Below are 24868 nucleotides of genomic sequence, written 5' to 3' on the forward strand. Positions count from 1 at the left end.
TTCTCACACAGATGTACATGGAAACTTGATGACACCCTGTATCTCTTTATCTTTTTAAATGCTCCCTTGACTTCTGTAGGCGGTGAAAGGTCTAAGTCAATATTTGTAGTGTGCCACTCTGGTCTGGGCCCTGCGTGGCTCTAGAGGTCATGCTCAATGACCTTCCAGAAAACCAGTTCTGCCCTGACAGGAGGAACACTGTTGGGACTTGGGGTTAGTCATATGGAACACAAACTCCATCATTAGGGAAAGGTTTATGAAGAATAGACTCAACTTAGTTGGAGCTTAAGTAGCCCTAGACCTGTCTACGAATGACCCAAATTCAGAGAGCTGACAGCTCTTTCACGTGGCAGGTTGTAACTCTGGGTGCCTGGAAGCCTGATCGGGCTGGCTCAGTAGAACCGATGGCTGATCCTGGCTCTGCCCGTAGGACTCCAGCATATTCCCAAGCTCGCCTCCCTTAGGGCCAAGCCCAGATACCTCAGCCTGTGCTAAGAGTCACTGCCTCCCAGCTAAGTCTATGGGAAGTCCTGAAAATGGCCACAATCTTAGCACTCAGTCAGACTGCTTGCCTCCTCCCTCTCAGGTCACCTGACAGGTGCCTGACTGAAGCTGTTAGAGCTGACTGTGTGATTGGCCTAAGCTTTCTGCCTTAGGGTAGTAAGTGGGTACAATGACCTGCCTCATAGGGCTGTGGGCATGTTAGTGAGGTAATGCTGGTAGCCATGTTTAACTAGTGTCTGGTACAGAGGCTGAGCTCAGGGACTGATGGCAGCAGCTATCCCTGCAGGGAGTCTTGTCCACAGACATAAGGCCCAAATGGGCTAGCCAGGGGTATCACCCTCGTCACTGCTCTTGGGTCTCTGTAAACATATTGTCTCATGTGAGGTCCACTGTTCTCTTCTGCAGATGTCATGGAGCCTGAAGATGAGGCCGAGCCCTCTGCAGGGCGCCAGCTACAGGTCAGGTGCAGCCAGCTGCTGACTTGTGGCCAGTGGTATCACCTGGCTGTGGTGGTCAGCAAAGAAATGAAGAGGAATTGCACTGTGACCACGTATCTTGATGGACAAGCTATTGGTTCAGCCAAGGTCAATGTCAAAGCCAAGATGTTGCCTTGATATGATCTGCTAATTACTCACCTCTCCATTTTTACTTGTTATTTATGTGTATATATATGTGTGTGTGTATATTTGTGTATATTTATGTATATATACGTGTGTGTATCTGCATGTGTGGATACACGTGTGTGTGTGTGTGTGTGTGTGTGTGTGTGTGATATCCTGATGGACCTTGCATTATGCCTACAAACCAATGAGAAGGAATGTGACATCTCTAGCATGTTGAGTCTTTCTTGTTTTTTTTTTTTGATGAAAATTACAAGAATTTATTTATTTTTTAATTCATTTATTTATTAAGGATTTCTGCCTCCTCCCCGCCACCACCTCGCATTTCCCTCCCCCTCCCCCGATCAAGTCCCCCTCCCTCACCAGCTCGAAGAGCAATCAGGGTTCCCTGACCTGTGGGAAGTCCAAGGACCTTTCTATCCGTGATGATGGTGTATCTCTCCTTTAACATAGATCTCTGAATTTTCTCTTATCAATTTGGAATTTTCAGAATGCAGATCCTGTTCATGTTTTATTAAACACCATTTTTTTTCCTATGAATAATTGTGAAAGGATTTGGTTTCACTGTTAGTTTATAGATATGCAGTCGATTTTTGTATTGGTTGGATACCCTGTGACTCTGATGCGCTCAGTAGTTCCGGGAGATTAAAAATATTCATGGGCACACCATCTGCAGATAGAAGCCTTTTCTTTCTTCTTTTTGAACCATTCAGCAGTAATTATTGTAAGTACATGCAACTATTAATGTTCCAATAATGGACTTAGTGAAATGTTCTTAGTGCAATGGCTGGGCCAAGGAAGCTGGACTTCTATGTTTCTTGATATTTCTTGTCAAATTTATTTCCAACAGTAGCATCGAAGTGCCACGCCCCTCCGCATCTACACTTTCTGGGTGTTCTGCTGTGTGCTTCCCAGATTTGAGAGCCATCTTTCTGACTTTTTAGATAAAATAAAATTTTATTTTGGTGTGGGAAATGAGCTTCTAACATTGTATCATCACATACAACTTTGATGGCTCTGGGGTAAGTGCTGCTCTTGTTTCAACAGATGCTGTATGTCCAGGCCTTACCAGGGACTTTCCTTTCAATGGACCCATCTTCATTTGTGGATGTTTATGGCTATATTGGGACCCCTAGAATTTGGAAACAGAAGTCATCACTAATCTGGCGTCTTGGCCCCTCATACCTCTTTGAAGAAGACATATCAATGGATGCGTTAGCCCTTATTATCAAACTTGGCCCGAGGTACTGTGGCAACTTTCAGGCTGTGCACCTTCAAGGTACGGAGTGTTTTGATTTAGAACGGTTCTGCTCATACAAATTTTTAAGTGGGTACCCAGTTATTTATAGCATATTTATAAGAAATAAACTCAGTAGAGGTCAATCATTAGGGGAGGCCTTTGTAATTGGAGCATTATATATTTACAACCCAAGAGAAACTGTCACAGAAGAGGAAATGACAATAGCCTTTAGATTCCAACCCCTCAGTGCCTAATGGAGGAGGGTAGGTGAGTAATACTCTCGGCAAGGAAAGGGAGGGGGGATGGGATAAATAAGTTACATTCCTTTTAATGAAGACGCTTTTTAACTAAAGTATACTGTTGTCTTCAATTATTAAACAGGCAGACAGCATCCCCATTTTCTTTATTGATTGTTGGCTGTTCAAGCAGGGAGCTTGCTCTCTGAGCTCTGCCAGATCCAGGGGGGTCAGTTCCCATCTGGAAATAAAGACAAACGCATCCGTGTTTGAAGGCCTTATGTGCGGCCACGGCGACTGAGTGCTGCTGAGTGCTTCAGTTTCCAGGACCAGGTCTGGTGTGGCCTTCATTTCCTGTGGCAAACGGCATTGACCAGAGCCACTGGCTCGGGTCTGGAGCCCGAGGTTCACTGACGCTGTAGTCATACAGTGTTCCTCTAGTAAGGGTTTGCTGTCAGTCACCAGGGGACCAGAATACACATGTTAAGTGGGATATTCACAGTAGCCAAGCAGCGCTCAAAGTCTTAGGTCCGTCAGTCCCACGCCCTTTCTCTTTCAGACAAAGTTAGCCACTTGGAAGTGAAGCGAAAGTTTTGATAGACGTTTCTATTCTTCTTAATTTCATACCTGCAGCACTTTCATTTTCTAGAAGAGTCCACCTTGAAAGGTTGCTGTCTGTTTATTTGTTGCCAATGTTTTGGGTTTTTTTTTTTGTCCTTATAGGGTCTCACTATGTAGACCAGGCTGGCCTCAAACTCACAGACATCCATCCACCTGCCCCTGCTTCCCGAGTGCTGGGATTAAAGGTGTGCTCCACCACACTTGGTTCCAATCTCATTCTTATATTAGGAACCAGAGAAGCATAGCTGGAGTAAAACTTTTGACACACAGATCTACAAAATGTAGCAACATGCAGACACCCGCCCAGCTACCGCTTTAATGTGTGGTGGTATTAATGGTCAAAGGGTCAGTTTCTTTCTCTGTAAAGGGAACTGATTAGAGATATGCTGTCCTAGGAGAAGGCTCGGATGGTGAAGCCACACCCCTCATTGCGGAGGAAAAGGTTTCCTTTGGCCTTCATGTGTCCAGCTCTTCTATCACCAGCATAATGAACATCAGAAACACCTACAACGAGGTGGACAGCCGCCTAATCGCCAAGGAGGTAGAGCATCGCACGTCCCTGCCTCCCTCTTCTCCACTGCGAACTTCACTGTGTGGCTTTCGTTGGCTTCCAGGGCTTCAGTTACTATCCTGTGCTTGTCCATTCGTGGACAGACAGACAGGCACACGCCATACTTCTAGCCTCATTTGCTAGGACTAAGCCTTTTTAAAATTGTTTAAAGAGGAATATGTGTGCCCTTCCCGATGACAGACTCAGAACTCTTTCAATACCATTTTGATTTTGGAAACCCTACTACTGATCTTTGCTTTGAACACTAGTGACCTTACAGAACAAGTGTAAAGAAAGATGCTATGCGCCTCACCATTTCCTAATCCCTGCATAAATATCTCTGTTGAGTTCGGTGCTGAGGAAGTTGGTTGGTTGGTTTATATTCTCTTCACTCTAATGGGCAGAGGGTCCCAGGGGTCAGGATCGAGACCCTGGCATGCACCAAAGTTGTATTTTCCTGCATATCCTGATTACAGAAGGCAGGATTCCTCCCCGTCTGGGTCTCTGGAATCGGTAGTAGCAACAGGGCTCTGCAGATCCTGAGCTGAGATAGTCTTTGTTCTTGGTTTTTTGAGACAGGGTTTCTCTGTGCAGCCTTGGGTGTCCTGGAACTCACTCTGTAGACCAGGCTGGCCTTGAACCAAAGAGACCAGCCTGTCTCTGTCTCCAGAGTGCTGGGATTAAAGGAGTGTGCCACCACCGCCACCCAGCTCGATAAAGCCTTGGTAGTGCTGCTTCGCTGTTGTCCCTGGGTTCCCCTACCCATGGTGTCCTTTTTGTGGGAAGACAGGGTATACAGATTGTGTGCTTACAGCTGACTCACTTGCCATTGCCCCACAAACGAGGAATGGGACAGTGATCCCACACTTTAGCTTCAGCCCCCCCAAATGGCTAATCCTCCACTAATTGTCACACATGTCACCAGCCTTGGGCGTTGGGGTGTCTATCCTCTAGGTCTCTTGAACCCTTCTCTCACAGGGGTTTTGTGGCACTGACTGTTGTCACCTCCTCTAGATGAATATTGCTTCCCGTGACAATGCCACGCCTGTGTTCTTGCTGAGAAACTGTGCTGGCCACCTCTCAGGGTCTCTTCGGACTCTCGGTGCTGTTGCCGTGGGCCACTTAGGTAGGTCAAGCAATAGACTCTACTTCGGGAGGGAGGGCTTGTGCATGCTAGAACTCTGGGGGCGGGAGACAAGGTGGAGTGTCCTGGGGAGGTCTTGTGAGGAGGGCCAGAGTTGAGAACAAGCGTAACCAGAGAGTGACCAAGGAGTGAAGTTCAGCTCAGCTTGCTGCTTCCTGACTGACGAGCTCAACTACCCCCCCCCTCCCGCCGCCGCCACACACCCACACTGGCACCCCTGGACCACAGGACCCTTGCTCTGGAGCACAGTGTAGCCTGTGAGCAGGAGCTGTGGCTATATTAGAGTGAAAATAACAGACATGTTGCCAAGACTTCTGGAGCTCCAATCTCTCTTCCCAGCCTTCTCTTCCTGTACGTGGACAGAGAGAGACACAGGCTGCGGCCAGGAGTCCTGCAGTGTAGGATTGCTATAACATACTGATGACATGTCCTTTTTGGCTCCCTCAGGGGTAAGGGTGTTCCACTCCAGCCCTGCCGCCAGCAGCCTGGACTACATTGGAGGACCTGCCATCCTCTTAGGGCTCATCTCCCTGGCAACAGATGATCACACCATGTATGCAGCCATGAAAGTCCTGCACTCGGTTCTGACCAGTAACGCCATGTGTGACTACCTGATGCAGCACATCTGTGGGTACCAGGTAATCCCACCCTCGCAGCTGACCCTCGCAGCCTGGCCCTGCAGCTTCCCAAAGAGGTGTCAAGCCCAGGATGGGCTTCTCTTGTCCCAGTAGCATTACAACGGGTCTGGAGTGACTTCTGGGAAAGAGAATCCCAGCTAGTCGTGCATCCCTCGTGACCTTAGCCACCCAAGCCAATAGATTGCTCAGCTGTTCATTGACAGACGTGCCGAGGTGACAGCTGCAAGGAACTCTGTCTGGGCCATCTTGCTCTCTTGTCTGCTAAGTAGCATTCTTCTCGATGATTCCAGAATCACCTAGGATAATGCCTCCCTCACACTGGCTGAGTCCAGATTATAGACATGGACTGGCTTGAAATCCTGCCCCATCTTCTAACTTGCTGTTTAACCTTGAAAAACAATATACTTCTGCCTCAGTTTCTCCACCTATAAAATCCACATCATCCCTCCTGCCTCTTGAGGATTGAAGGATTTCATTCAAACGAAGGACTTCGATTAAGCCTGACCAAGAGTCAGGGCTCAGCAAATATTTTCTGCTTTGAGTTCTTAACCTCCTTGTGATGCTATTTTCTCATGTGTAAAACAGGACTACTAGAAGATATAGAGATGGGGTTGGGTGTAACAGGACTACTAGCAGATACGGAGATGGAGATGGTTATAACAGGACTACTAGAAGATACAGAGATGAGGATGGTTATAATAGGATGACTAGTAGATATAGTGATGGGGTTGGCTGAAACAGGACTATTAGTAGATATAGAGATGAGGATAACTGTAACAGGACTACTAGCAGATACAGAGATGGGGATGACTATGCCTATGGACATACGTGGGGAACTTAGAAGAGTGCCCACTCAGAAAAGTCGTTGCAGACATGTTCATGACATTGTCATGACTCTGCAATTGAGAAGGTTTGATGCGGATCTTTCCCTCCAGTCACCCGCAGCTGGGTCGGATGGTAACTTTGAGAGGAAGCATAGAGAGGTCTTATTTGGGGGAAGAAGGATGTCAAATTGAAGATTTGTCAAAAAAAAAAAAAAAGACCAGAAGAGAGTGAAAAATGTCACATATTTGCTGACCGTGAGCAGCGTTTTCAGAAGGCATGTTGAAAGAGCAACGGGATGTCTTGGGGGAACAGGGACAGAGAGTGAGCTTTGTCAGAACCAGAAGTTGGAGACTGAATTATGTACAGGGATCTGAGTTCTGAAGGGATAGTTGATGGCTCAGATGTTAGCAGGTGTCCAGGTAGCCTGATTTTTATGTCGCCAAGCTCTTAAGGACACAAGGGAAGCCTCTTCCTTAGCTCTGCAATGCATTTTTAGAAACAAGGGCCTTGCTGTCTCCATCCTGGAGTAGATGCTATGCCTTGCTCACCTTCCGGCATAATAGCAGGACACAGCCAGGGGCTGCAGATGTGGACATGTGGCTGGCTTCCTGATGATGTTGCAGCACCCATGAGAGCCGATGGTGATGAATGCATAGATCCAGTGAGAGATGAGGAAAAGCGTGGAGAAATGAGGGGCGGGGGATGAGGGAGGAAGCAGAGGTCCCTGTGAGAGGTCACATCTTCAATAGCCAGTAAGACGGGTATAGAAAGGGAAGGTGCCACAGAGCTTGGTGCAGGTGAGTCTTGTGAGAATATGGAATGAAGGAAAACCATTCCAGAGAGAGGGGTGTGGCCTGGTGCAGGGATGCTGTGGGAACTAACGGTGATGGGAGAAAGAGGTCCAGCGACTCATCTAGGAATCCCACAGTGCGTCTCTCCTTTCCAGATCTTAGCCTTTCTCCTGAGGAAGAAGACAGCCTTCCTAAACCACCGCATCTTCCAGCTGATCCTCTCAGTGGCTGGCACTGCAGAGCTGGGCTTCCGACCGTCTGCTGTCACTAACACGTGTGTCTTCCAGCATGTGCTCTGCAATTTTGAGGTAAACTGGAGACTGATGCTTGGGCCCTCAGGGGTACGTGTGTGTATGAGAATAAAACACAGTAAGAAAGCCTGGCGTCTCATCTTCTTTCATAATCATATTGATAGTAGCTGGGAAAAATCATAACAGCTTTCGAGCTCATAGACCTGGGTTTATAGTTTAGCCCTGGTATCTCTGACGAGTGTAGCCTTGGCCTTGGGATGCTTCTTGATTACTCTGATCTCGTTATTACTTTTCTTTTGAGATAAAGTCTTGGTATGTAACACGGGCTGACATTGAACCCATGATCTTCCTGCGTCAGCCCATCTAGTGCTGGGATCCCAAGCAGGTATCTTTATGCCCTGATCCATTCTGGTTAGTTATGAAACCAAGATTATCATTTCTTCCTTGCAAACTGGCATAAGGGTTACATCTGATAGTGTCTTGGAAAGGCTTTTAAAGCCGTGAAGCACAATCTGATATGAAGATTAAAGATAATATCCCAATCCCTTTGCATGGTGCTTTGTTGTTCCAAGTATTCTTTTAAAGAATGACCTGAGAGGTGCAGCTAGAGACTCTGAGGACAAATGGAAGTGATCCTCTGGGTGGATCAATCCATCCCAAGCAATATTTACTGAGTGTCCATGGCACCCAGGTTCCTGTCTATATCCTGAGGATGCCATAATGCCCAAGACCCAGGCCTTCTTCACTACCAGAAGAAACGAGAAGACACTTTGATTACCCCCCGCCCCCCCCCACACACACACCTGCCCAGTATCACAGAGAGTCAGACACAGGGTTTCTGAGGAGTGAAGGCCAGTTATACTTTAGGGACCAGGAATCCTGGGCCATGTTTGCAGAGTTCGGCGGGAAAAGGCTTTGTCAATAGAGAGCATATTTGCAAACATTCCAGCATGAGAGCACCCTGGGAGAGGTGGTTGATAGAGATGTCCTTGATGAGAATCCAGACCCACAGTGAGGCACTAGGCGATGGGAGAGATGCTTGGGATTCCCCTTAGGGATGGCCTCCGTGCCTGCTCAGTGTCAGGGTGTTAGCCCGACTCCAGAGCGGTAAACCTATCGGCAATCCCAGTCTCAGACTCAGCAGACCCTGCTACACCCATGCCTTGGTCTTAACAGAAGACCGTTCTGTCTTCCAGCTCTGGACAAACACTGCGGATAACCTGGAGCTTGCTCTCTTTTCCCACCTCCTGGAGATCCTTCAGTCACCAAGGTTGGCTGGGCTTCAGTAGCCCGGGGGTTGGAACGAATGTCTTTCATTGTGTTGGGACTTTGTCTTTAAACAAATAGGAGGGGCTAAGGGGACAGGACAACCAGTGGTCCAGCATCTGTATCGTCTGCAACCTCCCAGTATGCTGGGTCCTCATCTTGCCCTGCAGAGCAGCAGGAAGCTCTTTCTCCTCTGACAGATCTTGGGAGGACGGTGCTGGGGACTAGAGGTCTACAGCCTAAGGACTTGAATGAGTTGGGCGAGTTAGGGCTCAGCTAGTGGAGAGATGGCCTGCAGAAGATATAGCTGCTCTGGGCCCTGAGCTCCTCTCTGTCCATTGTTTCTCTAATTGACCTCTCTAAGTCACTTGGAAACAGCCACTTGAAGGTTCCAATGGCAGAAATGAAACCCCAGAATTTCTGAGGATGACAGAATGCAGGGAGGAGGGGGCTGGAAATGAAGAGGCTGGAGGAAGTAGTCAAGAAGTTCATTAGCATCTGTTATGTGGAGGGTGCATAGCCTGAAGGATGTTAGGGTACCACTTACGTACCTCCCTTTGCCCCTCTTGACCTTGGTTCAGTGTGCACTGCTTCACTTGGGCAGACGTTCTTCTGTGGCAGCCAAATGGCTGTGGGACACCTCCTTGGGTCTTCCTCTTTGCTGGGCACCCTCCATGGGCTTTACTCCATAGTCCTAGGGCAGGACTGAGTCCTGAGGTCACTGCGGTCTCGTGGCCAGCCTGAGAGCATGGCTTTACCTTTCGAGAAGCTGAAGAGTATTAGTGAGGCCTTACAGCAAACACAAAAGGGCTGTGGAGGGAGAAAGGGGCAGCAGAACTGTGGACTATCCCTCTGCCTGCGACCTAGTAACTGCTAATGTCGTCCTTCTTATGAATGTGTTTGTAAATAGTTTTCATTCAAACTCCTATGACTGACTCTCTGCATCGGTAGCCCCAGCTTTTGGGTGGAAGGTTTGGGGTCTTTCCTGTCACATAGTTCTGTGATCTCTTCCCATTTGTGTCTGGGATACACAATTCTGCAGAACTGAAGATGCTAATGCCAAAAAGAATGGGCCAAAGGAGCACCCCCCCCACACACACATCCACCTCCCCACCCTCCACATTCTCTACTTTCTGTACCTGTTGTCTAAGTAACAGACATTGCCCCTGTGGCTCTTGTCTTTAGAGTAGAACTTACTGGAAATAAGATCGTGATTATCCTGAGGAGGGGTGTGGGCACTTGAATTCCATCTCTCTCCTCTGGCTCATCCACTTTGTGGTTTAGGGTGGGCAGGAAGATCAGGCAAGCAGACGGGCTCTGCAGGTCGCTGCTGCCTCTGCTGCTTGTTGGGAAGTGCTCTTGGGTCACATGTGTGTCTGTTGTCTTTGTTTTGGGTTTTCTGAGGCCAGCATTAGCTCTCCCTGAGGCTCAGAACTCAAGTCAGTAATTGGGGTTGTCTTTAAAGGCAGTTTCCCAGGATGGGAAGGGACAATCAGCACATGCTCCAGCAACTCTGACACTTGGCAGACACTTACCTGATGGGCATCTTCTAGCATCTTGACTAGTTGCCAGGAGAACACTGGAGTCAGAGGGCCATGGAACAAGCCTAGCTTGGAAAACCATGTTAGCAGAAACAGAGAGAATTTGGTTCATTCTGGCCAAAGCTTTTAATGCCTCTCTGCCGGGCTCACCAGGGAAGGACCCAGGAATGCTGAAGTAGCCCACCAGGCACAGCTGGTACCCAAGCTCATATTCCTCTTCAATGAACCAAGCCTGGCCCTGTCCAAGGTCTCCACCATCATCGCCATTCTGGGCTGTCAACTGAAGGGCCACTTTAACATCCAGGACTTACTCAGGTACTTGAACAAGCTCCTGGGAGTGGTGGTGGTACAGACGGAAGAGCCTGGAAGTATTTTACAAGGGAATAGGCCTACCCCCATCCCCGTACTTAACAAAACCTAGGCCTTTGTAGAGATCTGTAGCCAGGGAGGAGCATTGGGACAAGAGTGGATTTGCTTATTCAGGGTGGAAGATACTGATTTCCCAGCCTCAAGTCGTCACACACCCATCCCAAGGACTCAGAATCATCCGTTCTCACAGTTACCCTTAGCAGCAATGGCCCCTGTGTCTACCTGCTCTGAGTTCCCTTAGGATGGTCAGACGGTTCCACATCCCATCCTTTCTTCTTCGCTCCTATCTGAAAAGCTGACCTGGAAGAACCAGAGTTAACTTCTTTTCCCAATCCTGATAGACTTAGAGATTTAGAAGTCTCTAGAAACTCTGTGCTGATCCCAGCAAAATCCCGTTTCCCTCAGACTTTCACTAGAAGCCCCACTCGAGTGGATCATGTAGAGAGCACTTACCACAAACCCAGCGGGCACAGCTGAGAGCCCTGCCTAAGTGCGTCCTTCTCTTGCTGCACACAGGGTCGGACTGTTTGTCGTATACACCCTCAAACCTTCGTCAGTGAATGAGAGGCAGAGCTGCCCGGATGGAGGAGCCCAGGACCCCTCCGCACCTGGTGAGAGCCCCTTCTTCAGATGCCAAAGCATCAGATGACCCTCAGGGCACCCGAAGCACACACTGGGGACCACCTTGCATGAAAATGAGTTGTGGGAAAGAAGGGGAAACACCCACAGCTATGATGGCAAAACAGTGGCTGAGGAAGCTACATTTAATAATTCTGGTTACACAGTCCACCAAGTCATATATTCCTGCCTCAAACCCTGCACTGGTTTCCAAGGCCCACAGCATGAACAATTCCCTGTCTAGGCATCCTTTACGTGCTAGCCTCAGGCTCCTTTCCTGGTTGAAACTCATGGTCCCTCAGTATCCCAAGGAGCCTCAACCTGGCCCTCTGAAGTGCTACACATAGCTTTGTATGAGGGGACAACCTCTGTTCATACTGGGAGCGTGCTGTCTCTCCAGGAATGCCACCCCTGCCTGCCCCATCCCCCACCTCCTCTGATAGACTGGTCATTTCCTGTCCTACAGGCTTTATTTCTGAAGTCCAAGGGCTTCTTATAATATATAGTCTGTGATGTTTTTGTATTCTGAGATGGGTTTTTCCGTGTAGACCTGGCTGTCCTGGACCTCACACTAGCCTCAAACTTACTGATATCCACCTGTCTCTGCCTCCTGATTAAAGGTGTGTGCCAGGACTGCCCAGCTTTTGAGAGAGAGTCTCAGTGTGTAGCATAGCTCTGATTGGCCTGGAACTCTCTAGCTAGACCAGGCTGCCATGAACTCACAGAGATCGCCCACCTATGCCTCTCTACTGCTGGGATTAAAGATGGCCATGGCCATGCCTGTTATGAGTCTTCTATTTAAAGCCTTGTTAAATGTCATGAGCTTGTCCTTTAGAGCTTTTCTGATGCTTGAAGAGTCAGGTTGCTTCTCGCTGAAAGGTATTTTGACCTTATCATCTTAAAGATTTTTCCCCAAGAGTAAACAACATTGAATCTACCTCCAAGTAAAGGGAAACAGAACAACATATTCCAAAACTCTTTTCAAGTGTCTCATGGAAGTCTAGAATTCAGTGCCAAGATTTTGAACCCTATCTGTGCTCAATTTCTAAGTAAACTATGTGTTTGATGAATACAATTGCTTGCTGTAGCAAATATTATGTCTCTTTACATCTGTTTGCTCTCAAATCTGAATTTTCTTTTTTTCCCTTCTTTAGCTGGAAGCCAAACATCTGGAAAGGCAATCTGGCTTAGAAACCAGTTGCTGGAGATGCTGTTTGGTGTAATATCTTCCCCCCAACTTCATCTGTCCTCTGAGTGAGTACCCGGGAAGAGTGATTTGGCTTGGGGTTGCCTCACGCAGGGTAGGGTGTTAAAACCTTTTCTTAATGAAAAGCATCTCCAAGCCTGCTTGCTGCACTGTGTCCTCACTAGTCAGAATGAAAATAATATTCTCTCCACCCAATAAACCAGACCTTGCCCTGAGAGGTACTGATGTAATGTTCCATGGGCGCAGAGAACTAGAAACTGATTTGAAATCATTTCAATAAATCCTTTTGTCACCATCATATCCCATAATGGCTATTGTTTTGGCAGTTGTAACCACTGTTGTCTTTGATGTCTTATGCTTGGCAGACAACAGAACAGAGAAACGGTTAGCCTAAATAACATCTATCAGAGAGAAGGTTTGCCAAATTCTTGTGCTGTTCACTTAGCAGTTTAGTTAGCTCTTCCAACTTGGATAAAAAGAAATATCTGCCTTCAATTAACTGTCAGAATAATGTTTAATTACAAGGCTGAGTATATTACTTTTCCTATTGCCTGCCTGAGACTCTGTAGTCATTCTCTTAGCAACTATTTGTTGAGTACTTACTGTATACAAGAATACTGTATACAGTATACTATTCCTGGCTCGTAGGATGCAGCCTTAAACCAGCCATTCCGTGGTTTTGCTCTCTCTTTGAGTTTAGGAGTCAGTAGGTGTATTTGGTGGTGTCGTGGAGAGGAACACCGCAGCACAGAAACTGCAAATAGTGGCTAATCACTTTCAGTTTGGGGCTGGAGAGGTGACTTAGTGGGTAAAGCACTTGCTTTGTAAGCATGGAAACCTGAGTTTGGATCCTTGGCTCTCACAAACAGTTGCATGTTGTGTGTCCATAGCTCCAGTGTTGGGGAGCGTAGTGGAGGCACATGGATCAAAGGCAGTCACTGGCCAGTTAGTCCACTGAATTGGTGATCTCCAGGTTCAGTGAGAGACCCTGGTACCAAGAATAAGCTGGAGCATGATAGAAGAAGATTCTCACATCAACTTGTAGTCTTCATACATGTATGCACACACATAAACACACCACACATGTGCATATAACACCCACATAATACAATGACACACATGCATATCACATACACACATTCATACACCAAACATGCATGCATACACCACACATGTACACACATGCATTCAACATACATGCATATAGCACACACATATATACACATGCATACACCTTCATACAACACATATGTATACACACATACAACACACATGGATACAACATGTGTGCATACAGCACACACATGCATATACACATGCATGCAGCATATACACATGTATATACACATGCATACAACACACATGTATACACACCACATATGCATACATGCACACATGACACAAATGTATGTGCGTACACACATACACACACTAAAGCCAATCTCTCAGTCTATAAATCTATACATTCTTAGAATCAGAACACCATCTGGAAAGTGTCTTAGAGGTAAGTGAGTCCAGCCCTTTCCCTTCCTGTCCCTCTTCTCTTTGGGTCTATCTTTCTTTTCTTTCTTTCTTTCTTTCTTTCTTTCTTTTTTTTTTTTTTTTTTTTTTTTTTTTTTTTTGGATTTTTCGGGACAGGGTTTCTCCATAGTTTTTGGTTTCTCTCCTGGAACTAGCTCTTGTAGACCAGGCTGGCCTCGAACTCACAGAGATCCACCTGCCTCTGCCTCCTGAGTGCTGGGATTAAAGGCGTGTGCCACCACCGCCCGGCTCTTCTTCTCTTTGGAAGAGACTCTGTCTTGTGTGGTTCTCACACATCTGCACTCTGAAAACTCAATTGGAGTTTTGACTCTTTCCCCAAGGCCCTGAGGAGTTTCCATGACCTTTGTGTATCTCCTTCTACTCGTTGTGAGAGTGAAAAGGGCAGTTTTCACAGAGGGACAGAGTGAGGATAAAGTAAATTACCAGGTAATTCTGAGAAGGGTGACTAAGATATCATGAAGATCTATAAGATAATTCTCATCGCTATCTTCACCACCACTTTCCCCACCACCATTGACTTCCCCACCATGATATCATTGCTAGCGTCATCATGGTCCCCACCATTACATCATCACCATCATCATCTATAGTACCATTACGTTCATCACTATCATCTGTGTCGTCATTGAGTGAAATGGCAGAGAACACTAAGAGCCCCTTCAAAGCCACCCAGTTAGAAAGTAGCAAAGGCAATACAAAGAGAGGCAGTTTCTTCATATCTAGTCCAGTATTAGATCATGTTGGTAGCCACCAGCCATCCCCTCAGCATGCCTACTGTGGCAGCTGATGCTGAGAGTCTGTCCTGCACAGACAGATCTCTCTATAACTCAAATGGCTAGGGCTTCTGCTCTCTATTGTCATTTCTAGACAGGCTTCTGGCCTCCCTGCCATCCAGTTCCCTCTAGCAGATCTAAGCACAGCATTTGAAAGCCCGTGTTTGGAAGTGACAGTTCATTACAGCTAACCACTGGACATTTACGATCAGCTTTGACTAGAGACAGACATAAATAAAAGTGTGTTTAGATTACTATGCTGTTGGCGATGAAGCGAGATGGGAGAATATGAACAGCAGTGAGTAGGGCTGCAAGGAGCACACTCGTCTTCAGGCCTGTACTTAGTTCCCAGTTGTCCTGAGAAGCTCTGGTTGCTTGCATCACACTGTTAAAGGATAAATCTGTGGTGCAATGACCATGCCAACCTTTTATCATATTCCTTAAAAATATAATCCATACTCCATATGCAATGGCCAAGCATTGCCTTACTTCCCTATGTGGGGTGACTTGTGAGGCCACATTTGTCTTTCAGGGCATGCTTCTTGTTCATGGGATGAGAGATGACCTCTTGTAATGTATTGCCTCTTTAGGACAAAGGAACAGGTGTTTCTGAACCTGGGACCCGACTGGTTCCTGCTGCTCCTACAGGGTCACCTGCATCCCAGCACCACCACGCTGGCATTGAAGCTGCTGCTGTACTTTCTGTCGAACCCTTCTCTCCGTGGGCGATTTAGAGATGGCCTGTCTGCTGGGTGCTGGGTGGAGTGCAGCATGGAGGGTGTGGACATTGTGATGGGTGAGTGTGGCTGCCTCCAGGAAACCACCATCATTTTGTCCTGGATATGAGCAAAGATCAGCCCTACCCCACCCTGCCCATTTAGGGCCTGTGTAGCTCTGTCCTCAAGGCCTGCTTCCTTAGACTGACTTTGCTGAATGCTTATTAGCTCTTGCAAGCTGCTGTCCGCTCCTCAAATTGCCTTGTCTCTTTATACACTTGGTACATTGCTGGACGCCTCTGCTGGTGGATGCAAATTCATCCTTCATGTCCCAGCTCAATACCACTTCCCCCAAGACAGGAGTGGACAAACATGAGTTAGGAAGAGATTGGAAAACATCTCTCTGCTTCTATATAACATCTCTCTGATGCCCATCAATTCATAGACACATACCAATTTATATGAATGGCTTGATGCCTGTTCTGCCCACTACACTGTCTGCTGCATATGTACCTGGAATCTGTACATCTTTTTGAAGTGTAATAGCTCTTTTGCCAAGTACAGAGCTGCCTTGTTGCTTTCTGCACAATTGGAATTTAGTATCTGCTTTTGATGAATGAATAGGTGTATGAGTGAGTGGATAAATGGGTAGATGGATGAATGAGGGGATGAGCATGTGTATTAATGAGTGGATGGATGGGTGGATGGATGGATACATGAATGGGTAGATGGATGAATAAAGGGATAGACATGTGTATGAGTGAGTGGATGGATGGATGGATGGATGGGTAGATGGATGCATAAAGGGATGGACATGTGTATGAGTGAGTGGATGGATGGATACATGAAATGGGTAGATGGATGAATGAGGGGATGAGTATGTGTGTGAAAGAGTGATGGATGGATAGATGAATGGGTAGGTGGATGAGTGGAGGGATGAACATGTTAAGAACTGGCAAGAAATGATCATGAAGCATTTTCCTTTGCTCTTGTAGATGAAACATGTTCTGTCACAGTGCTTCTGTGAGGTGGCCAGTGTATGCATTGACTCTGTAGTAGTATCTGTTCTTATCTGACTCTTATGCCTCCCCTACCTGATCAACAGACAACCTGAAGAGCCGCCCTGCAGTGCCTGACCAGAGCCCCTGCCTGCTTCCTGGGTTCCAGGTCTTGAATGACTTTCTGGCCTACCATGTCCTTATTCCGGAAATGTACCTCATTGTGTCCTCCTTCTTCCTCCAGACACCACTCACAGAGCTGACTGATGGACCCAGAGTACGTTCTGGGTACACCCCAGGGGAGGAGGGCCATACTTGGTTTTTCTGATTCTGTATGACTATGGCTGTTCCCTAAGATTCTCTATCCCTCTACTTCTTCCTATTGGAACTATGTCTGATGTTTTCCATTCCTTGCACCCCCTAGATAGCTTTCAGATTCCCGCTTATTAGCTTTAGAGCCTTTTGTGTGTGTGGGGGGAGGGATTGTGGTTTTTTGAGACTGGGTTTCTCTATGTAACAGTCCTGGTTGTCTCAGAACTTGTTTTTTAGATCAGGTTGGTCTTGAACTCACAGAGATAACCTGTCTCTGCCTCTTGAGTGCTGGGATTAAAGGCTTGCACCACTACCACCCAGTGTTTGATTTTCTTGCTCCCTTTTTTTCTAGTGACTTTCTTGGCTCCCACCATCTCTCTTATACTATGTGATGTGATCAATCTAATATTTCTCTTCCTGGACATGGCTAGGGAAGTTAAAGGACTCTAGACTGGCCATGCCCCAGTGCCCCACCTTCGGTCTCAGCTCTGTTAATCACAGATGCTCCCACTCCAGTGTCACTAGGATACGAAGCTTTTGTCTTTCTGTAGTCCTGAGTGGCTCACCCTACACAGCATTTTTCTTCTCTTTCATTTAGTTTTTCCTTTTTCATTGACTCCTCCCCCATAGACCATAAGCAAGTTCAACTATGTCCCACTTAGACCAGAAGTTGCTCCTTAATTCATACTGTTGACTTACTCCTGCCCCATTTCTCACGTTTGCGAATTCCTTTGCTAAATTTCCCCAAAGAAGAGCCCACACCCACTGCATCATCTCACCATCCATCCAGTCTTACTCATATTTGGTTCGAGCTTTTCTGGGCTTTTATCCCTACGAGGTGAATGTAGACCCCAGCCAGCACTAGGACTCCTTCAGTTTGGTGACTTGGCTAAACTTTCCACCTGGCTTCAACTTACCTGCTCTTCCTACTGTCACTCTGCTGGGTCATGGCTACAAGACAGCTGTTCTGTGCTCACCTGTCATGTGTCTACCTATGGTACCCTTGCTCCTTTCTCCTACTGTCACCTGCCACTTCTGACAGCTCTTGATAAGTCCTCCTTGTGCCCCATTGTACCTTCCATAGCAGCATTGACCTTACATTAGGGGGTGCTGCCTCCCCAAACCCCGAGAAAGCAGGGGACAAATGTGACCTGTAGCTCATCTTCCTGGGTCCCCTGATGAATGGCAGGACTGGAAATCACTTCTTAGCCTTTAGTTGCATTGTTCTGAACTGAATTGGAATGGGAAAAGACATGGCTAGGACATTCAGCCCATTACCTAATCCCATATTTTATGGATTGGATCTACATCTTGATAGACACAAATAGTATGTCTATCACTTCAGCACAAGGTTCTGAATATGCTGTGTTAAGTTCAATGAGACCCAGCATTTTGATTTCTCTCTGTATTATGGGAAGCAAACATCTAAGGGTCTAAGACCCGGAAGAGACACTTTACATATTCTATTTCACTTGATATTTAAACAATCCCATGGGAGTAGATAATGTGAGCTTTCATTTCATAGAGAAGGAAATTGAACCGCCAAGAGGCTGAGTAGCTTGTCTGAGCTATTAAAAGGGCAGTGGCAGGTCTCCTGAGTCTACGTCCTGATCCCTCTCTGCTCTCTTCCTGAACCTTGGCATCCTTCTTGTCTTCTATAAGTTCATTTACCATGCCCACTGTACTTGGTTGGGACATTGAGTATTTTCAAGATTAGAGTCCAGGGCCGTGAGCATTCCAGACACATGCTGCTCCCTCTTCTACACCCTGAGCCCTGAAGAGCTCAACTTGCTGCAAGTTGCTGGGAGATGTAGCACCCCTAGAGTTGTGCGTTTCTATGAAGGTTTCATAAGAGCTAATGAACTAGCCAATTTTTTGTCCTCTTACGTTTTTCCTACTGGGGACCCCTGGGAAATACAATGCACTGTGATAAAACTCACCACCTTGGTGGACGGCCTTATGATTCTTCCTCCTCTACCAGGAGAGCTTAGACTCAATGCTTCAGTGGCTTCTACAGAAATATCACCAGCAAGAAGTCCTCCAGGCGGGGCTGTGCACAGAAGGTGCCCTGTTGCTACTGGGAATGATAAAAGCCATCATGAGCCAGGTGAGACCTGTTCCCTACACAATATACTAGAAGGTTCCAAGGGGAAGGAGTTTAGAAGGGCCAACTTATTTTGTTCCGGAAGCTTCCCAGTAATGCTGGTGTTATTAATCCATTCTCTGTTACACAGAAGAATGCCTGTGACTGTAATTTACAAGGGATTGAGGCTGAGTTAGCTCAAAGATATGAATCATGGGATGTCCATGAGTGTAGTACCAGCACCTGCTTGGCATGTGGCACAGGAACCACTTGTTTTTGACCATGAGCAATGGGGAGGAGGGGTTATTTTAGATGTGGAGGCAACTGTGACCAGTGAAGGCTATTCGTTCTGGGAACAGCTAGGTCAGCAAGGACTTGGGTAAGAGGCCGAGAAAGTCAATTTCATTCTGCAGAAACCAAGCCTGACAAGAGGCTTGTTGTGTGAGGAAACATCACTGGTTTTGTTAAAATCGTATATAATTATCATCTTCACATACAAACAAAATAGAAACATGAACCTAAAAGTCATCTGACACCCCCTCACCTAGGCATGGCCACTGTGAACTGTAGAGGAATAGTCTGGCACCCCCTCACCTAGGCATGGCCACTGTGAACTGTAGAGGAATAGTCTGACACCCTCTCACCTAGGCATGGCCACTGTGAACTGTAGAAAAATAGTCTGGCACCTTTGGAAGTCATACAATGTCCTTCTAGAGAATAGAATCACATAACAAGTTTCCTTTAATTTCTCCAATATTTTGTGAAAGTATTTTTATATCAATAAAGTAGAAAATGTAAGACTTATGGATGTATAGAATAGGTGTGTCCATAATACATGCATATTGTGTTACTTGGTTTTGGCTCACTTAGAGCCTGCATTGATGGTTAGGAGGCTGCGTTATAGCTTTGGGGCTGTGATGTCTGTTCACGGCAGGAGTGCATGAGAGTGAAGCTACACCCTTCACGGTCAGAAAGCAGAGACAAACCTCACATCCAACAATCCCCTTTTGGGCTGCACTCCCAATGACTCAAAACTTCCTGTTTGTCCCAAGTTTGTGAAGTTTCCAACGCCTTTAACAGTACCAATCCTTTAACACATGGGCCCCTGAGGGACATAGGAGCTCCATATGGGGACTGGTCTCTTCTAACTTACTTTCTGGATGACTGTTTCCACTTTCTTACTTTCAATTCTGAGTTCATGCTTTCTTTCTACCAGTTTTTCTATTTTTTTAAGAACCTGGGTTTATTTTGAGAACATTATCTTGGATATGTTGATCAGTATGCCAATTTATTTATATCAGTTTCTAAGACTGTTATATTTGATATCTTCAATTGTTATTTCCCAGAATTCCTGTGGTTATGTGTTTAAAGATCTCTTGGTTCCCAATTTCCATGTGGCTGAGTGTATGTACACACACACACACACACAAGCACACACACATACACACATATATTTACAGTTTTGTCTTTTCTAAATTTACTCATTCTACTGGAAGACTAATATGCAATTAATTTTTGGAATATCCGAGATGTATATTTTCTGTTTGTAGCATGAGAAATCTGTTGTCTACCAAGAGTAATGATAGACACTCATGTAAAACAAAACAAAACAACAACAACAACAACAAAAAGTTGTAAAGGTGCTGAGGGAAATGAAAAGCCAAATGTTTTCAATGCATTAGCAAACACATTGACTCCACATATTAAGGATATTAGTTTGATATATACATAACAGAGACAAAGCCACTCAGCGACTGATCTAACACTGAAAGTGCCTGCTTTGAAAGTAACATTTACCAGTTTCAGTAGATAAGGTTTTACACAGGACAAACATTTAAAGGGATGCAGGGCAAAGTCCACAATTTAAACGCAAGAAAAACGCTAAAAGCTAGCTCTGAAACAGTTTTATTTTATTTTCAGTTAGAAAATTTCTTTGTTTGCTATCACACCCTTGCCAAGTAGTGCTATAGATCAGCTTGCCTGTTCTTGATCTTAGCGTAAATGGAAACACAGGGCATACATTCTGCACCTGGCTTTCACTCACCGTCATGTTCCAGGACCCACTCCCATGGTTCTGAAGGTGATGGTTTTCACTGCTGAGGATTATCCTATAGAAGATAATCACTACTGATGCTGAGATCTTGCCATTTTGAAGTACCATGAATGATGCTGTTGCAAGCCTGTAGCACGTGTGTCTTGGCAGAGGCACACATTCTTTTCTGTTGGAAATGTACTTAGGAGGGAAGTTATGGGTTATAAGCTTACTTCTCTCTATAGTGCCAAATTGTCCTCCAAGGTGGAAGAGCCAATGTGTGTGCTCACCAGGTCTTACTCTGGGCTGGCTCCGGCTGCTGTATGTCCTTGACATGTTTTTTCCATTGTTAGGTTTGGTGGTGGGTTTGTTTTTCATTTTGATGTGTGGGACAGTCGACAACAATGTCTCCACTGTGAGTATGTCAGAACTGAAGCTGTGGGGGTTAATTCACCCAAGCAGAGCCCCTGGCTGAAGGGCAGCAAAGGCACATGTCCTCAGCATTAGTACCATATGCCCTGAGCTTTAGGGATCTCTGTTGAGTGGCAGAAAAAAAATCCAAGTTCCTCTTCCAAAAGCCCAAGTCTTGCATATGTGTATCTGACCTCATCTTCCAGCTGCTTCTGTGTTTACCCCAGGCCAGTCACTTGAAAATACCCACATGGCTACACTTTCTCATTTTATTCCCATGGCAACAATCTTCCAAAATGGGCCTAGCATGGTTCTCAGTTGACAGAACTGGAACCCACTGTGCAGGAAGGGTAAGGTTCACTCCCAAAGACACAGCGTTAAGTGGTAGAGGAAAGGCTCCATCTGGAGGGAGCCCTAGGAACTCTTTTCTCTGCATTCACTTCTAAACCCAACATTGTAGAACTAACAGGAGACCCAGATGCAGGCTGTTGCAGGGAGTTCCTCCCTGCCTATCTGCTCCAGCCCACCTCCAACTCACATGGGGCCTGGATGTGTGATTCCAGGGGCCTCCCATGTCTTGCTTATCCCTTCTCCATACACTAGATTTTAGTTTTCCAGCATGAGGCACAGTCCAGACCTTCTGTAGCACAAGCTGTTCCCACCTAAGCCCACCAGGTCAGCACCAGCGGACAGGCTGCTGGGGAAATAAGGAATCCATGTATGAGAGGGTCTGCCGCTGAACAATCAAGGCCCTCAAAGGAAGGGCACCAGTGTCTACATAGGAGTCATCTGTCATAGGTGGAGTGTTGATTCTGAGTTGGTGAAACTATACAGGGAATGGGCATAAGCATGAGGCTGATCAATTTGAAGTTCCAGGTGTCTGTTCAGAATAGCAAGACCCCAGACAATGGTTGGATGTTCTGGCTGGGGCATACGTTGGCTTCTAGATGGACAGCTGCACACATTAGACAAGGGAACTGGGGTCCAGGAAGACACAGGGGTTGGTCAGGACCCAGGTGGTGAAGGCTCATTCGTGTAGCCTGGACTAGACGAGAGATCACATGTGGGAAGAAACTCATGTCCAGATATGGCACCGGGGACCAACTCACTATAGCACAGAACTCCTGGCTCCTGGTTGGCAGACCTAGGTCTCTTTAAGCCCTGCTCAGTAAGGTGGGCCCCAGTGTGGGTCAGGGTGGAGTCTCTAGTGGGGAAATCAGCTCTGGGCTGAATAAGGCTGGGCTGAGCACTGACTGGCATATTCTCCCGAGTCCAGTATGCCAAGTCTACTAGAGCAGGGATAGTGTGGGGATCCAGAAGACCCTAGCACACCTCCTCGGCTCACTCTTGAATTTCACCTACTGGGTGGTCTCTGGTGGAGTGGACCTTCCCAGGCGTATGTGTCCAACTGCAAAACAGAGGTAAACATGGAACCTATTCCCTAAAGGTTTGGGGTGCGTGAAAGGTTGTGTGTGAAACACTTAGAACAATGTCCACATCTGTTCTCTGAGCAGTGCCTGCTGCTGTCCAGTTGTCTTAGGCAACTGCCAGCAGCCTGTAATATGGAGTCTCTGGAAGGTGTCCCCGCCCCCGGATTCCAGCTCCTTCGTCTCTCCCTCTCGACAGCTCCCCTGCCCCTGTCATGCTGCTGTATGCTGTGTCACAGGCGATGACTCACAGAGTGTGTCCTCAGCCCCCTGCAGGTTCAGGAGATAGTGCCTGGGAGCGAACCTTCCCCAGGAGTATTCTTCAGTTTCTCGGCCTGGTGCAACGCTCCTACCCCCAGGACCCAGCATGGAGGACCCCTGACTTCCTTCAGACCTTGGCCATCATCACCTTCCCCCTGGAAGCCCAGAAGGTAGGACTCGCCTTGTTCTGAGGCCTCAGGGTGAGCAGCTATGAACAGCATCACCCTTCACGGGTGAAGGACTGAGTACCTCCCTGCCTCCCAAAGTTAAAATGCACGTTAAGCATCTTGACTGGACCCTGAATAAACAATGTGGGTCATTTCCCTTCTCTTAGCTGAGGTGCAGCTCAAGGTCAAGTTCAGCTCCAGAGTCCAGGTTTTTGTCTGTCTTTTTTATTTGTTAGAAACCTCAATACTGAGATATTTGAACATAGTTCAAGTTCAAATATATATAGAATGTATAACACCCTGGCACTGGGAAACTATTATCCCATGCCAGGAACCTCTTACCATCTATCTGTGCCACAGACAGGGAGTAGGTGGTGCCATTGTTTTGCCGTCCACCTTCTGTTTTTAGCACTGTTTGTGTCTTTGTGCCCCTTGGGCTTGATCCAGGTCTTTTTCTGGGCGGTAGATTTGTGAGGGCCCAGCTCAGAGCCAAACGGACCAAGAAGAGTGGGGACAAAGGACTCACTGGGGGCGAGGAGAGGAGGTCTTGAATATTGATTGATGGAAGGTTAGAGCTGAGGCTTCGGGAAGATGTGTGAGTTTGAGGCACAGGGAGTCCCGGGAGGTCAAAGGTAGGTGTGTCAGAGCTGTGTGGGAGCAGGTGAGTCAAAAGCCAGGGGGAGGAGGTGAGACGAGGGCCCGAGGACCGAATAGAAGAAGAAGGGCAGAAATGTACACTTCTGTCACCAGCCTGGTGAATTAGGAAGCAGAGACCCAGAGGGAGCTGAGGTGTTTGTTTGTGTATTATTATAACGAAGGCCAGTAGGGCATATTAGAAGCAGAACTTACGCCCCTCATTAACTCTCACAGACTTGGGCATGGAGCGGCTGTGCATCTCCACAAGCCGAAAAGCCAGTGTGTTGAGTGAAGTGCCCTGATCCAGCCCCTTCCTGAAGTGTGTGCATGGCGACAACGCTCATCTCCTGAGCCCCCGGCACACAGGCTTGACCCTGGTGCTTTGTATAACCCAACGGCACCAGATGAAGGCAATGCCAGCCAGAGAACACAGTGACTCAGAAAGCAAAATGGCCCTGTGTACCCTTGGGCTGAGCATGGTGTCCTGAGGGTCCATCTGGCCAAAGGGTAGCAAGACTAAGAACCTTTCCCAGGGTTAACAAATGTGGTCTTCCAAACCTGTGTCCTTTCCATTATGGTCAGCTGAAAATAAACAGCAGACTAGGACTGGAGTCTAGCCAGTGCTCTATATCAATGGGCTCCATGTTTGGGAGTGTTGCCTGTCTCAGATGGAAATACTTTTAGACATTAAACTTGTTCTTATCTGTTGACAACATGCCCAATTTTTCATCCATAAACAATGCTTTTTAACAACATTAATGTTACATTAAGCACTGCCACACATGTGGAGATGATGAAATATTAGGGCGGGGCGGGGGGGGGAGAGATATGGGCAGGATCTATGCAAACACTCTATCATTTCTAGAAAGAAGTTAGACACCTTGGGACTTTGATATCTTCAGGGATTTCTAGACTCAATATCCCATGGATGCTAAGGGACAAGAACATTTAGGTTAAACAAGGAGGTTAAAGATAAAGGCTAGAAGATACGGAAAAAATGAGAAAGTAGTCATACAGTGGTTTGACAAATTCACATAAACTCGAGTGACTCACTAGAAAAATAAGTGAAAAATCCAGGAAGACCCAAAG

The 24868-nt window shown here is 46.7% G+C and overlaps 1 protein-coding gene across 1 annotated transcript in view; it reads left to right on the top strand.

Moving 5' to 3' along the window:
- Wdfy4 (WDFY family member 4) overlaps nucleotides 1-24868 on the top strand; it is a 205184-nt gene that overhangs the window by 57173 nt on the left and 123143 nt on the right. Inside the window, exons 18-31 of the mRNA XM_005348671.3 lie at nucleotides 910-1088; nucleotides 2172-2403; nucleotides 3617-3762; nucleotides 4786-4897; nucleotides 5363-5553; nucleotides 7325-7477; nucleotides 8617-8690; nucleotides 10381-10542; nucleotides 11113-11207; nucleotides 12369-12468; nucleotides 15327-15532; nucleotides 16558-16727; nucleotides 18744-18869; nucleotides 22982-23146. Coding sequence (XP_005348728.1) covers nucleotides 910-1088; nucleotides 2172-2403; nucleotides 3617-3762; nucleotides 4786-4897; nucleotides 5363-5553; nucleotides 7325-7477; nucleotides 8617-8690; nucleotides 10381-10542; nucleotides 11113-11207; nucleotides 12369-12468; nucleotides 15327-15532; nucleotides 16558-16727; nucleotides 18744-18869; nucleotides 22982-23146 — 2111 coding nt within the window. The remainder of the gene's footprint in view (nucleotides 1-909; nucleotides 1089-2171; nucleotides 2404-3616; nucleotides 3763-4785; nucleotides 4898-5362; nucleotides 5554-7324; nucleotides 7478-8616; nucleotides 8691-10380; nucleotides 10543-11112; nucleotides 11208-12368; nucleotides 12469-15326; nucleotides 15533-16557; nucleotides 16728-18743; nucleotides 18870-22981; nucleotides 23147-24868) is intronic.

Source organism: Microtus ochrogaster, chromosome 6 (genome assembly GCF_000317375.1).
Source record: "Microtus ochrogaster isolate Prairie Vole_2 chromosome 6, MicOch1.0, whole genome shotgun sequence".
NCBI classification, from domain to species: domain Eukaryota; kingdom Metazoa; phylum Chordata; class Mammalia; order Rodentia; family Cricetidae; genus Microtus; species Microtus ochrogaster.